Genomic DNA, 15,155 nt, shown 5'->3' with positions numbered 1-15,155 from the left:
ATTTAAAGAAAAGTGCCATAACTTAATTTTGTCAAGAGTACTACTGAGAGTTAATTGTTTGGGGATGAAATTATAAGTATGTCACTAGGGCTGAATGCTAGACTGAGGTTAAATTGTAAGGGTGAGCAGATTGTCTGGTTGGACTTGTGGAATCAGTTCAATGGGAGAAGTGAGTGTTTTGGCTTATGTTTAATTAGGATAAGGGTTGACTTATTTTCAAGAGCTACTAACTCAACTGTAAGGACAACTTTAAACTAGGACTGGACAATGTTGAGAGCCAAGATAATCTAAATATAGAAAATGTAAAATGTGAAGAAAAGTTTAGTGTAGGAACAAAGTACAGAAATAGTTCTAAGGGTAGGCTGAATTGTTACTATGGTAATGCTAGAAGTATAATTAATTAAGTAGGTAGGTGTCTTTTGAGCACTGATCAGAATGGACAATTTTGATATGATGGGAATAACTGGAAATCGGTTAAATGTAGACAGTTTTGATGACAGAAATTTATATGTTTATATAGTTATATGTTATTTAATAAGGATACAGCACTAAAATGAGGGGGTGAAGAGTGGCTTTCTATGTAAAATGAGAGTTACATAGTACTGAAGTTGAGAATATCGTAAATAATATCAAGAAGATTAGATCTGCTTGGGTTTCTGTTAGCAGATATAGGGGATAAGGCTTTCCATGGGAATTTATCGCAGACTACCAGATTAAACTGATGAAATTAATGAGAAGTTCTATAATGAGATTAAGATTCAGAAATGTTACTCACCTCTTTGTATTGAGAACTATTACGTCACGTGCAACTGTCATGAAATTTCCTGTGTGTGCCACAAGCCTTGAACAATCTCCTGCTCCTATATGTGTTTAAATGTTTTGCACCAGCCTGTGGCATAATTGTCAAAATACTGTAGCCCTCTCTGCACTAGCACAAGACAATAGACATATTCTATTCTTGGTGCAACCTGAGTTCAGAACTTCAGATGTGTTTTGAGTTTCTAGTTGACTTAATCAACTACCTTTCTTTCTTTAATGCTACATTGCTTTTGATTTCTCTCACTTGTGCACACATATATCCTCTCCAATAGGCTTTAAAGGATCATTGGAACATGTCCTGTATTCTCTTATCTGCCCCTGTGTTTGTGCCTTCCTCTCTACATACCTCTGTTGCGATAGCTCAATTGCTCCAACCCATCCTGGAGTATAACTAGGGTAACAAGATGTCCTAGATTTGCTGGAACAGCTGCATTTTTTGGCGGTTTGTCCCAGTGTCCTGAAAAAATATCTGCTAGTGGTGCAGAGAGGTATATATTTTTAGGTAAGTTAAAATGTTAACTTCCAGCTGTTAATGAGGTCATAATTATGGTTGATTTTAATTTCAGAAATATAGATTGGGAAATGTTAGAGACAATCTATTTGGGATGATTTCTTTCACCAATTGGTCAGGAAACCTACTAGGAACAGTGCTATTTTAGACTTATTATTAACTTCTGATACATAAATGGTTGATGGGGTGGAACTTGGGGAACATGTGTCTGCAAGTGATCACTGCTGTGTTATGTTTAATATTTTACTGCATATGGAGATCAGGAATAATGAGATTTTAGTTTCAAATTTTGAAACAATGTGGCAACTATTACCTGTTATAGATTGGACAACTGAATCAATTGGAGATACTGATAAAATGTTTGTTTCTTTGTTTGTAGTTAAGCACAAAGCTACACAATGGCCCATCTGAGCTCTGCCCACCACGGGTATTGAAACCCGGTTTCTAGTGTTGTAAGTCTGCAGACATACCACTGTGCCACTGGGGGGCTTTATCAAATGAGGAGAAATTCTTAAGTATTCAAGGTAGACAAAAATAAATGGTGGCTGCAAGTAAAAACCAGGTTAGCTCACTAAGGGTTTAAGAAATAAAATTAAAGAAAAGCAACATAAATTTAAGAATTTTAAATTGTCTGCTATGATGAGAGACTTAGAGAATATTGAGAAAGTTGGCTAAACAAGAAATTTGGAAATCAAAAAGTATACACAGAAAAGAGGTTGGCTGAAAATGTAAAAGTTAACAGTAAGGATTTCTTTAAATCATTAAGGGTAAGCAAAATATTAGGATAGGGGTAGGGGCTTTGAGAGATGATAAAAGAAGGTTCCTATCTGATGATTATGAGATGGCTAGGTTATTAAATTCTACATTTAAAAAAATGGCTCACTGGATATAAAAGGGGCTGCTGGATGGTGTGGGGGATAAGTTGGCTCATTGGATGTAAAAGTGGCTGCTGGATGGAAGAAAGCAGAGGGTTATTATATAGATGAATTTAAGTCAAACTGAATTAATGTGTGACAAGTAGGGTACATCAGAGCTTAATTTAAGGACCTTTGCTCTTTTTGATTTACAACAATGACATAAATGAAGGAATGGTTATTAAGTTGGAGGAGGAGGATGCTGCTTTACAAAAGGACTTGATCATTTGGTGAATTGCATGAATAAATGGCAGATGGCTTTTAATTATAATAAATGTAAGGTAATTAATGTGGGTTATCATAATTTGAATTATAATTTTGATGGTAATAACCTTAACAGTGTTATAGAAGAAAATGATCATGTTCTGGTTAATCAGTATATTGAGCCATCCACGCACTGCTCTGTTGCTAGTGGTAGGGCGAATAGGATTTTAGGTTTATTTACAGAAATATTGAGTACGAGTATAAAGAGGTTATAATTTCATTGCGTATGTCACTAGTCAGGTCAGATTTTGAGTATTATGCAGGGCTAGAGGACATAAATTTTGGTTGAGAATGAACAATTTTCAGCTAAGACAATTTTGTGTTTTTCTAACAGTGTAGTTGACCTCTAGAATAGGTTGCCTTCAGATGTGTTGGAAGCAGAAAATTTAAGGATGTTTAATGGAAGGCTTGATAAATATTTGAATGATAAGGGCTAGTTTGAAGTTTTTTTTTAATGGTTTAGTGGATGGGACAGCCTAAATGTGCAAACAAGTCCCTGTTGTCCATAAATGTTTTGTTATCTTAAAACTGGGACATCCCCTTTTATTAGGGATAATGATAAAGAATGAAAAATGTAAACAAATAAATATTATGAATTCAAAGGATATTTTTACCATTATTACAATAAAAAATTGGGAAACTTATCCCACAAACAAATGGTGAACAATAAACAAAAGTTTTTAATGCTCATAATTTTTTAGGCCAGGATACCATTTCCTCAGGAGAACTTAAACTGTAATAAAACAACTTATGCAAGACACTTCCATGTTGTTTTTGTCCTTGGACTACACTTGGTATAATACGTCATATCCCAAGGTGCTTCCCCTGATGTTTTCTGCACATGGCCTATTCATTTACAGTCCTCTAGCCCTAGTGTGTATTCTATTTGTTTCTGCTCTACATATCTTATCTTCTTCACCGGGTGAAGAGCATACCTGTTCCAGAAGTTGTCCTAGACCCCACAGGTGTGCCTCATATTTTAATTGTGACATACCTGCTTTTCTTCATAGCAGTCGCTCTCTAATTTATGTTTGTTTTTGTGCCTTCACTGGCCTCTCCACCTTTCACATGTGGGATTTTAGCTATGGGGAAGTGGAGGTAGTACCATTTCGGAAGTTAACATTTTCTAACACTAAAAATGTATTTTCAATAGGTAGTTACCTCTCTCACCCACTTCTCACCCTTCCTCCCCACTGATTTTCTGGTGTTTTGGGGTTTGTATATGCCAATTCTCGAAAGTGAGGATTGTCCCAAAGGGTAGAGGGAGCTACCTGCTCTAATATAGAGGGTGCAGTGGGTGGAGGGTGGTCACATGAGCAGCATATGTTGCTGCAATGATGCAAAAAATATAGGGGAATAAAATACTGATGCACTTTTAAAAAGCTTATCAATGCTTAGAGGGTAAAAGATAGTTGAGATAACCATGGGTGAAAGGAGGTAAGTACGTATCAGAAATATATTTTTATTGTTAGAAAATGTTAACTTTGATTATTCCAACTATCCATTAATTAATTTTTGATTAAATCAATTAATATCAGGAAAATAATCAACTAATGTTTCCATTTATTCCAACTATCCAATAGTCGAAATATTGCCATTATGATTTTTCATTATTTTCTTCTATCAATTCAAGTTTGTTCAACTTAATTAATTAATGTCACAACTTATGAAAGTTATCAACTAATCAAAATGAAGATTTCCAATTATTATTATTTTTTATTATTCCAACTGTCCATGTAATTACAAAATTGTTATTATGTTTTTTTATCTTTAAGCACAAAGATACACAATGGGTCATCTGTGCTCTGACCACTATGGTATTTAGATTTGTAGCATTATAAGTTTTTTTTTAGTCAGTTCAAGTGAGAACAATCAATTAGGAAATTCCACCACTTGCACAGTTCTAATGTTCGTTCATACTTTGGTTTAATAAATGTTTTATGATTTAAAAGTCAAACATCAATTGTGAACACCACCTGCCATTTGCATTCAGTTGTCCATCTTTGTTTTAGCAGGCTCAAAATCATATGCTCAGTGATATATCCAATAGTGACATCATGCTGTCTGCTGCAGTCTACCTTATAACCAACTTCTGAGAAAGCAGCAAAGTCAATGCTGAATCATTCCAATCCATGCAATAATTTCCCTACTCAGTTGAAAAAAAAATGTGTATCTGTTGATTCATGGTTGTCAGGAGGCTTCATAGTACCAAATACATGTATAAAAAGTTAAAAATTACTGACAAAAATAAAAACTGAGGCATTTAGAATTTATCAGGACACAGGAAGAACATTCCAAAAATGAAGTGTATAGTTGTCTTATACATAAGAGAAATTGTTTTGATATAAACTCTGTTACCAATGTAATATTTAGTTATAACAAAACTAAATGCTTATTTGTAGGTACAGTGTGAACTTTAAAAACCCTCTAAAACTAGTGGTTTTAAAATATACACAAATTATAACAGACTTTTTTTTAATTGTGTATTTTCTCATTTATGACATTGTTTTAGATCCTAGTATAAGGCTCGAGAATAATTGGTTGTTTTAAGATATTAGGCGAAGTCTATTTTGAGATGTCTTGTTTTCACATTATACTTTTTCAATGAATCACTGATCCTAACTGTAACAATATATTGTTGCTTCTTGAGTTGTAAAACCAATTATAAATGGTATTTATTTGAAATCCCAGAAATATGCAGTGAGTGGTAGTTTTGCATAGGTTCCAAATTCGAGGACATTTACATAAGAATCCAAAAGGCAGGGTCAGGATTCATAGCCAAAAGGAACGTTTATCAAAGATATATAAAATAATAATTACAAAAAGGATTCCCTAGTTGTGTGACTTGTTAATTAATTCTAGCCTACAGTTCCTGATAAAATAGTTTACTTTAAACTCACAGATAAATTACTTATGGATCTTTTTCATATCATTGGCACTGGAGAACTTGGCTTGCTAAAGCTTTCTAGTGCTGACTCTAGCTAACTATAGCTGTGGTAAACTAATCTGGTCTGACAACAGCTCTTATGTTCCACTATTCTAAACCAGTTCTCTTTGGTATGGGATTATGCACAATCTACAAAAGTTATAAAAACAGATTTTTACTTTGTTGTGTATTTTCTCTTTCATGACAAAGAACCCATTATAGCTGCCTACAGCATTACTGTAAGTGGAATCAAATAACACTGTAGGTCTTGGAATGTTTGAAAGATAATTCCAATTAATGTAAGCCTTCATTCAGTGTAGAGTTCTGTTGATACTTCATGAATCTACCTTACCTATCATTGTGTAACCTAAAGTGGTGATTAATTAGTTTGCTTATATATATATGTTGTGGTATTTAGTTAGTAAAAATAGTACACTACTTAAACCACAATTATATATTATTCCAAAAAGAAAAGATATTTTGTTACGTGTTTTGGCCACATTTGTTCAGGCTATCATCTGGCAGGAATGAAAATAAAAATACAACAGTTCCTAAAAGCATTGTAAAAAACTTTTCACAGCTACTAAGTGTGGCAGATTTTACTACTTGACAAGCTCAAAAATACAATAAAATTTTGAATTTTATGTCATCCATTTATTCAAACTATATCTTCTTGTATAGTAAACTCATTTGGTATTTAAAACTTGATGATGAGGAACCCACTTTTTAGAAAATAAATGTTTTGAGACAGCTTGACTGGGTAATGAAAAACTTTATTATTATTATTATTAGAGTGTGAAGCAATATCTGGTCATGTGACCTCTTTGTTTTATACTATATATATACTCATGTATCTCTGTAAACTACTTGTAACTGAGAATGACAAAATCTTGTCGAAATGTCATTTCAGTACATTCATAATAAAGTTTTTCATTACCCAGTCAAGCCGTTTCAAAACTTTCATTGGGTATTTGTACTTTGAAAATTTTTATTGTCAAAGTATCAAATAAAGATTGTTTACACACTTGGAACACTCACTGGTTTATTTACATTTCTAGAGATTTAGACAAATTTTATCGAAGAAATTATTAAAATAGACATTTATGTCCGTGTGTTATATATCTATATGTGTGTGACTGAAAAAGAGAAATTATAGTCAAGGTTGTACAAAATACTTGATAACTAACTATTGATTTGCTTAAATAGTGCTTTCAATAATGGAGATGGGTTCACATCTCCCCAAAAGATCCTTATCAGCAAGCATGAATTGAAGAATTGGAGCCAAGTGTTACAGACAATTGGAAAAAATGTCCAGCCACAGTCTAGAGTTGTTAAAAGGTAATATCTGGTTACGTGTAAACTATCATGTTTCTTTTACTTACAGCAAAATTTTAAGTCTTATGAGGCTGTTGAGAATGATGTACTTTCTGAAAGTACAGGGACAAGTGTAATGAAACAAAATGTATTTTGTAAATTATGAACACTGACTGAAATTAACAGTTTATATTTATAACTAAAGAACTATGTTTATTTGTCTTTAACCTCAAAATTTCTTTTGAGGGTTGTATAAAAAATAACTATAAAACAAATGTTAAAAACATATAAAAATAAGTGTATTTAATTCTGAAATTAGTCATTTAACTACAAATATTTTATTGACCCTTCGTTATTTATAAACATGGGATAATCAGGTTTGATAACCAGATGAACTGCAGTTTTTTGTGTTTTGCACCAGGTAGTTGGTTTCATTATACTCCCAGATCCAATATTCCCAACCTCCTGCTTTAGCTGACCATGCTTTGTCTTTCAATTTTACCTAACTGTTCCTAGCATCTGGTTTTGCTTCTGGTACTTTCCTTCCTGATGAGGAAAGAGTAACCCCACATTTGTTCTTTGCTACTTTGATTAAACAGTTATGTTTTTCTTTTTTCAGTGCTTATTTGCTGAATTTTGGGCTACCTTGTGTAAGCCCTCTCCTTCTCAGACTATCTTCTCTTTCCCCTCTCCACTGATTATTATTCATGTTTATGTTGATACAGTTTTGTCTCATCTTCATACCAAACCCCATTATCCTCCTAAACACCAAGAATCTTTCCTTAAGCTTTAATCCCTTGACACTCTTCTTACAGTTTGGTGATCTCCTTCTCTATCTTTCTTTCGCTCTCACTCTGCTCATCTTCATCTTGCATAGTTTGTTCACTTTGTCAATGTTTCTCTTTCTTTTGGAGGCTGTACATTGTGACCCCAACAGCTTTACTGAGGACAATTACACCTATCTGTTCTCAGTCTAGGCTTTAATGTCGTAATTCCTCTTACACTGGAAACTCAATACATTGAAGATTGTCAGCAGTCATCTCTGCTCTTTTTGGTTTTCTGCTTTACTTGGTCTAGGGGTTCCAAACAGGTTTCTTATCCAAAAGAGCCTTATAATGTCACCCATCTACTTTGTGCACTGGACTCCCTTTGAAGCAGAATTTTAGGTCACACAGATGCTTTTTCATGGGCTTTCCTTTCTTTCCACACACACATCTTCCTCTTTCCACCCCCTCAGTTCACTTGCATCTTCATTAATTGGTGGAGACTATATCATTTTTCCTATTTATGAACAACATGGAAGAGGGTCTTGACCCCACTCTGGGTTTTTACTCCCCCACCCCATTTTTTTCATTCTCATAAAGGTGGGTGATTGGCAATCTATCATAGATCTATCATCCTTAAACCACTTTATTGACATTTCTTGGTTCCAGGTAGATGGTTTTCTCAATATGAGGTATGTGTTCTCTCTCAGGCTGTGGATGACGAAGGTGATGTTTATGATGCATTTCTTTATGTTCTGATTTGTCCAGTTCATCCAATATGGGCAGAATGCTCAGTTCTGGGCCTTTCCCATTGAACTGGCCTCAGCCATAAATGTTTTCAGTCAGGTCTTGAGAGCATTTGTATGAAAGGTGGATTTATTGAACCTACATTTCCACTACTATTTGGATGACTGACTCCTTCCTGCCCCATCAAATTAAGCATCCTCAGCTGCAACCTCCCTTCTCCCTCGAGAGTCATCTCATTTATGATTGGCTAGTTATACAAGACCTGCTACTATGTAATTCTTATAAAACCTTTGAGATCTTAACAGTAGCATGGATGGCTGGAGGATGGGAGCCATATTAACAATTTAAGTTGGGTTTGTATAGTAATACCTTAACATTGTGGTATTTATATTCAAACATCATTATGGGGGCTGGAATGCCAACTTCAAGGACAGTTTAACTGTCTCCCCCATTGATGTATGTATTGCAGTTACTTCTTTCTTCATAATTTTTTTTTTTGTGCAACCACCTTCCCACATCTGGCCGCAGACAGTGAAAGGTGATAAAGATGTGAGACACTGTGGGCTAGAGCACCCAAATCTGCTATTTTTTATTATCATTATTATTAAGAATGTGAGTCTTATGAAACTGAGATTAAACTGGATAGATGGTGTACCCCCAATGCAATTTGGGTCTTACTTACACCAGTACCTTAAAAACCGGGGCACATTGCATAACTATCCACCTTATGGTGTGTGCCCCGGTGGTACATGTCTGTTTTGTAGCTGCATTGTTTTTTTTTTCTTTCATTTTCTACATAATTTTTCGTCTCAGGTTTGGATATGCTCTGTTAAATTCACCCTGTTCTTTCATATGATGTAATCTTTTTTTTTCTCTTTTTTTATAATCATATGTATATTATATTTGTACACACATACTTTTTCTTCTATAAACATGATAAAAGTAGAAATTTAAGTGCTACAAGTAATCTTAACAAAAGTTCACTCTTTCAATATGCTGGTGTGTGTACATGTGTGTCAACACACATACAGAAGGTTGAGTACATATTACCATGATTTTGAACATGCACGTCACCAAGTAATGACAACCATGGCTGATACAAAGTTGTTGTGGAATGGAATAGATCAGAACGACATATTAACATTTCATATATTTCATAGGTAATGTGAAGCCACCAAAAATTTATCACAGCACTTTCCCATGCAAAATATTTACATACTCAGATCATAAAGATGTGTTCAAATCAGTGATTTAGAATTATCATGGTGAAAGTATCCCTTGTACTTAATGACATAAGAAAACAAAACATTCAAAAAGAAACCTAAAAGTCATATCCTAGCCATGCAACAGGTGAGAATGGATGACCACAAAGGTCAGTGGAAGGAGTCATTCATGTACCCCAAGCAATAGTACACAATATAATCAAGATAGATTTTTATTGGAAATGTGACACAAGTTGCTTCCATGAGATACCTGTTCAACCATTGCATACCTCGCAGCTAGAGAATGATATATTCCACTCTATTTGAAGACAACTATAACAATTTATGATGCTCCAAAATCAATTAAATACAAGATACTCAACCTCTGTATACACATACATACATTTATGTATGTGTGTGTGTAAATATACATATATAACTATTAATCTTTCCTCTCCAGGTTACATACAATTGATGGACAACCTGTAAATGGACCAGAAGACCTAGTTAGTGGTAGACAGTATGTGGTTGTTGGCAACTCTGAAACCTTTAAGAAAGTAAATTATGGGATGAGCAAAGGAAATCTTGCATCTAAAAAACTTTCAGTGTGAGCATAACTTTTATGTATAACTTTAGACTTACTCTACTTTAATATTATGTAAAGTCAGGCAAAAGACAAACACTAACTTCATTCTGTTTTATATATCGTACAAAATAAAAAAAATGTTTTTTTTAAAACTTTATACCTTTTCACTAAAGATTGATAACCTGTGGGAAATTTTTTAAGTTGTGCATCTTCCATTTCATACACTTTTGTAGAGGCACATACCTTTTCATAAGTATTATCTAAATGCAATATATGTACAATTTACTGAAAATTTGTTAAATACAAAGATGTGTTATTAGTTGTATGTTTTGTATTTGTGCCTCTGTTGATTTCCTGTTTCCTTTTATTACTCTGTCTTCAAGAGGAAACCTATTGTTTTTAAAAATGTTCCACCTCCAATAATAGTAAACAAACATTATTGTCATTGATATTCATTAATAGATATCTTTTTGTCTTGATATGTAAACATTGTATCCTTTTTTTAATAACCTTTTAGGTTTTTTTTCAAATCTTGAAACCTTTATCTATGACAGTTGAAAAACAGCCATATTTTATATATTTTACTTTTCATAACTAGAAAAGAAAATATCTTTAGCCAGGTATTTTGCAAAACATTTATGCAGGTGTTCTACATTTCTTTAGTTGAAGCCCTCATAAATAAGATCAGGAAGGTTGTAAGCTTGTACTAATCCTTTAGATGCAGGTCAGTAACCATAATGGTCACTCAGTAAAGCTTTATATTTACTGGACTTTGTGTTATCACTACCCTAAATTTTGTGTGGTACTCAAATTGAGGGGTGATACAGAGGCTTGTAGAAGTTAGAATAAATTGAGGGTTTATTTCTCTTGAATGTATTATGATAATAACCATTAATGTAGGTAATTACAAAACAGTAGGAAATCACTGGTGAAGCCTGTAATCAAGGACATTTAGCTTCCAACTGGAATTGTCATTGGGATAGTGATGGAGTCAGAAGTGATGCAAACCATGTGGTTAGTTTGAATCACAGTCATTGTACCATGTCTGAGAGTGAATGCATCATTTCTTGAGCATGTGTAGTCTCTAGTTGAGGACTGTATTTAATAATCTGAACTCAAGAGAGTCATGGACTGTAAGTATTACTCAATGAGTTTGCTGATGGGACAAAATAGCCAATTAGGTCAGATAACAATCATACGTCATCACACAGATCTGATAAAACAAGTACTGCACAATCTTTCTTGAAGCATCACAGATGTGGCCAGCATAGAAATCTAGCAGAGGTTGAAAGATGGGATGATACAAACTTTGTAACGTTTGGTCATTCCATGCATTTGTTAATAAAAAGAAGAATGCCAGAGTTTCGTGTGGGGCTAATGTGGTGACATATGTCATTGTCTTTCATTTTCTTCTTGCCAGATAGACATATCTCTGGAGTGTGCATGGGTTCATTATGCTAGATTTGGTTTCCATCTATTGGCAGGTCAAACTACATGATGAAAGTATACCTGGGGTTGTACAAGTTCCACATTATGCTATTTTGTTTACATAATGTACCTGCACCACTTTCTACAGATTATTGAAATTTACTTAGAGAACTGCAATGGAAAAGTTATCTCAATTAAGTCTAAAATAGTTGGCTTTGGTTGTACATTTCAAATTCTAACTGAGAACTTAATAATGGTATTCTATGAATCAAAGAATTAGGCTTGAAGTTGAAACCAAGAAATTGTGTGTTCATATGCACAGGATTGGAGTTTATCTATCAAACAGTAGGCAAGGATCTAGTGTTTACTGTTACTGCAAAGATTGTGGCAATTAATAACTGGCCCCATCTTGGGACCATTTGAGAAGTAAGCAACTTTTTTGTTTCACATCATACTATCAATGATTTGTAGTTAATGTTTTTAGCATAAGCACACAATTGTCTGGATTGATTAATATGGGCTTTATGTAGTTGCAGGAATGTGAAAACATGCATGCCAGTAATTGAAACCTGTTATGGTTGAAACACGGGTATTAACCTTGTCAGTATTCTCCATTAATCTTAGGTGAATACTGACTAGCAGAAAGTGGTGTTCCTCACTTTCCAATCTGTTGAATAGTTTCATGATGCCCACAGTACATTATGTGATAGCTACTTGATTACAGCACATTTAAGATGGCTGAATAGCTGATAGATTGGTATGGAACATATATAACTGCATGCGCAACTTGTGTGATAATCGCACCTCCTGAATGCTGATAGTGGGTGATAAAAGGAATAACTACTTGAAGTTGTTGTACTTGTTAATCATTACTGCCAGTACTTCTATGATCAGGAGTACACAATTTAAATGGACTATACATCACTTAAGTAGCTGATGTACTTAAAAGATGAGGAAGGTATGATTTCTCATTGGATATTGATATTACAAAAGAGCATCATCATTTTAGGACACTGCCTTAACCAGCAGCATGGAAACACTGATGAATTATCTCCCCAGCTGATGAGGAGATGCCATTGAAAAAAATGATATAAGCCATTGCAGCAGAAATGATGTAAACCATTGGAGCTTTGACAATTCTACATGTCTGTTGACACCAAAAATTAACAGTTAGGAACTTTGGGGAGAGCAGTTGAAGGACCCAAACACAGCTTGGTTACAAAATACTGTAGAGTAATATGAATAATAAATATCAAAATTTTTTGAACATAATACTAAATTACTTAACATGAGGCACTTTGCATATTCAGCTAGAAATGCAGGATGGCCTATTGTACTACTTTTATGAACTAGTAAGAGGCGATAGGCAATTTTGTATACAGTTAGTGGTCCCCGAAGCTCTAAGACAGGAGATACTTTGGACTTTACATAACGCAAAGACTGGAGGATGTCAAGTGTTAGATAGCATTACAAACATGCAGAAATGGTTTTTCTGGCCACACTTGTACATAGATGATAAATGATAATCTAGATACTGTACTACATATGCTGTTCAGAGTAAAAAACAAACAATGATGCCTAGGAAAGGTAGTTGTAGGTTCCCTCTTAGAGAGTAGAGTATCACCCTAGATATAGCTAGTCCAATGTTCAAGGTATTAGGTACTTTGTATCAGTCAGAAGTATAAGTCATCCAACTTTGCTCCTGAAGAAGAAAGGTCCACCTTTCGAAAGTGCTCGGGTTATAGAGTTTTTATTCATTTCTATCAAGACTTTTTGAACCTATGTGTTTTTCTAACATCATGAATATATTAATATGTAAGTAAACATTTGTATACTAAGTAACCAAACTACTGTTTAATTAATAATCTAAATCTATAGTGCTGATTTAAAAGCATGTTTTGCAGTGATATTAACATAAGAATCATAAAATGAACTTTACAAGGTGGTTGTTTAAAAGAAAATTAAAATGATTGCACCTTAACTACTTGTATCATAGGAACTAATTTCACCAAAAAACATATTGAAAACCACAAGTTTTATTCAGAAATATTTTGACATGGTAAACAGTGTTTTGATAACTCTCACATAAGTTACACAATATGCTTTTTGTCATTTTTCAGTCGTCATATCATATGCTTATCCTTAAATAGAGCTACTGCAACCATTATCTGTTCTAAACAGTGTTCATTGATCCTTGCAATATCTCATGCTCTGACATGCATTTTATTCAAAGTGCCAATCTCATATTGTCGAAAGAATGAGATAAAAAAGGGAGTTAAAACAATGGTAGTTTGTGAAAAATATTATTTAGGTATGCAGTAAAATATGATTATGAAACACCTTGTACCATGTCCAAACATTCCAAATAAAACTCATGATTCTCAATGTGTATTTGGTAAAAATCTTACCCTAGTGCTTAAGCCTAAAGGTGAGCAGTTTTTCAAAATACAATCACTTTAAATAAAGCGTTTCTTTATAGTCATTCTGTTTATTTCTCAAGAGCTCATGCAGTAAATATTGCTACAGGAATAAACATAGTGAGGCACAAAAATTAAGTTGGCCCAAGTTGGAAAGTTACTTCTTTTCCTAGTGTCTTTCACACATTTAGATATCAATAATGTGTCAGTGGATTCAAATGGTTTCAAAAGAATTAGATATATATCTTTAATTCCAGTACATGTCATAATTAAATATAAGTTCAATAATGAATTCACTATCCGTTTAAGCTAACCTTATGAGACTTTATTTGTGCTGGTGTTTCTATTATTATAACTGAAATGTTACCATGTTAAATCAAATCTTCTCTTTTTCAAAGATCACAAACATTTATACATATGCATATTAACAGGTGAAATATACAAAAACAGTGACTAAGGGTTGTGATTGATACAAAACAATACCTGTAAACCCCTTTCTATAACAAGCTGCTCTCACCAACAGCATAAAAGATATGGACATTTTTGGTGCTACACTATGCAATACATGTTAAAAATATTTATCATAATTTAATAACTTAAAAATCATAATCTTAACTGCATTTTATTCAATGTTTTCAGAAGTGTAAGAGTAAACATTCTCAGATAATTTCCCATAAATAAGGTGAATGAACAAGATGGTGTATACTATCTTATGCTGGTGAATGGTAGTTTATGTGAAATTAAATCACAATAAGACTACTAATAATTTTTTTACAAATCTTTCTTTACTGGCCATTTACTATGGGTTTCCAATAAATTGATCCCATTACATTTATTTTTATTGCAAACTCATAGTACAAGGCCAGTAAGGAAAGGTTTGTAAAAAAATTATCATTAGTCTTATTGTAATGTAATATTACACAAACTACTGAATGAAAAAACATGTATTATTTATCAAGAAATGATACTATTAAACTTTAGATCACAGCCTTCTCCAGCGAAAGGAGTAAAAACAGGAACAAATAGAACTACAAAGGCAAAAACCAAAAGTGGCAATCAACAGTCAGCTAGAATTAAAAATGAAGATGTACTTTCCACAGAAAAATGTGAGTCAATCTCTAAATCAAGTACTGCCAGTTCTGAGAATCTCTTTCATGCCAAAGGTATCAGCGGCACATCAGCTGGACCTACCAGAGAGGTAGACCTTGATCAAGGTAACAATTAATATGAAATGTTTCAATTTAATTACTTTTTGAAACTCAG

General features: G+C 33.6%; 1 protein-coding gene across 2 annotated transcripts in view; it reads left to right on the top strand.

Annotated features, from left to right (window-relative positions):
- The window catches only part of LOC106460861 (doublecortin domain-containing protein 2-like), a 45,395-nt gene that overhangs the window by 13,203 nt on the left and 17,037 nt on the right, over positions 1 to 15,155 (top strand). For both annotated transcript variants that reach the window (XM_022387672.1, XM_022387673.1), the window contains exons 4-6: positions 6,641 to 6,772; positions 9,922 to 10,068; positions 14,874 to 15,106. In XM_022387672.1, the coding sequence (XP_022243380.1) occupies positions 6,641 to 6,772; positions 9,922 to 10,068; positions 14,874 to 15,106 (512 nt within the window). The remainder of the gene's footprint in view (positions 1 to 6,640; positions 6,773 to 9,921; positions 10,069 to 14,873; positions 15,107 to 15,155) is intronic.

This window comes from Limulus polyphemus, unplaced genomic scaffold (assembly GCF_000517525.1).
Source record: "Limulus polyphemus unplaced genomic scaffold, Limulus_polyphemus-2.1.2 Scaffold850, whole genome shotgun sequence".
Lineage (NCBI taxonomy): Eukaryota > Metazoa > Arthropoda > Merostomata > Xiphosura > Limulidae > Limulus > Limulus polyphemus.
The sequence above is the reverse complement of the archived record's forward strand: the minus strand, read 5'-3'. Positions and strand labels throughout refer to the sequence as shown.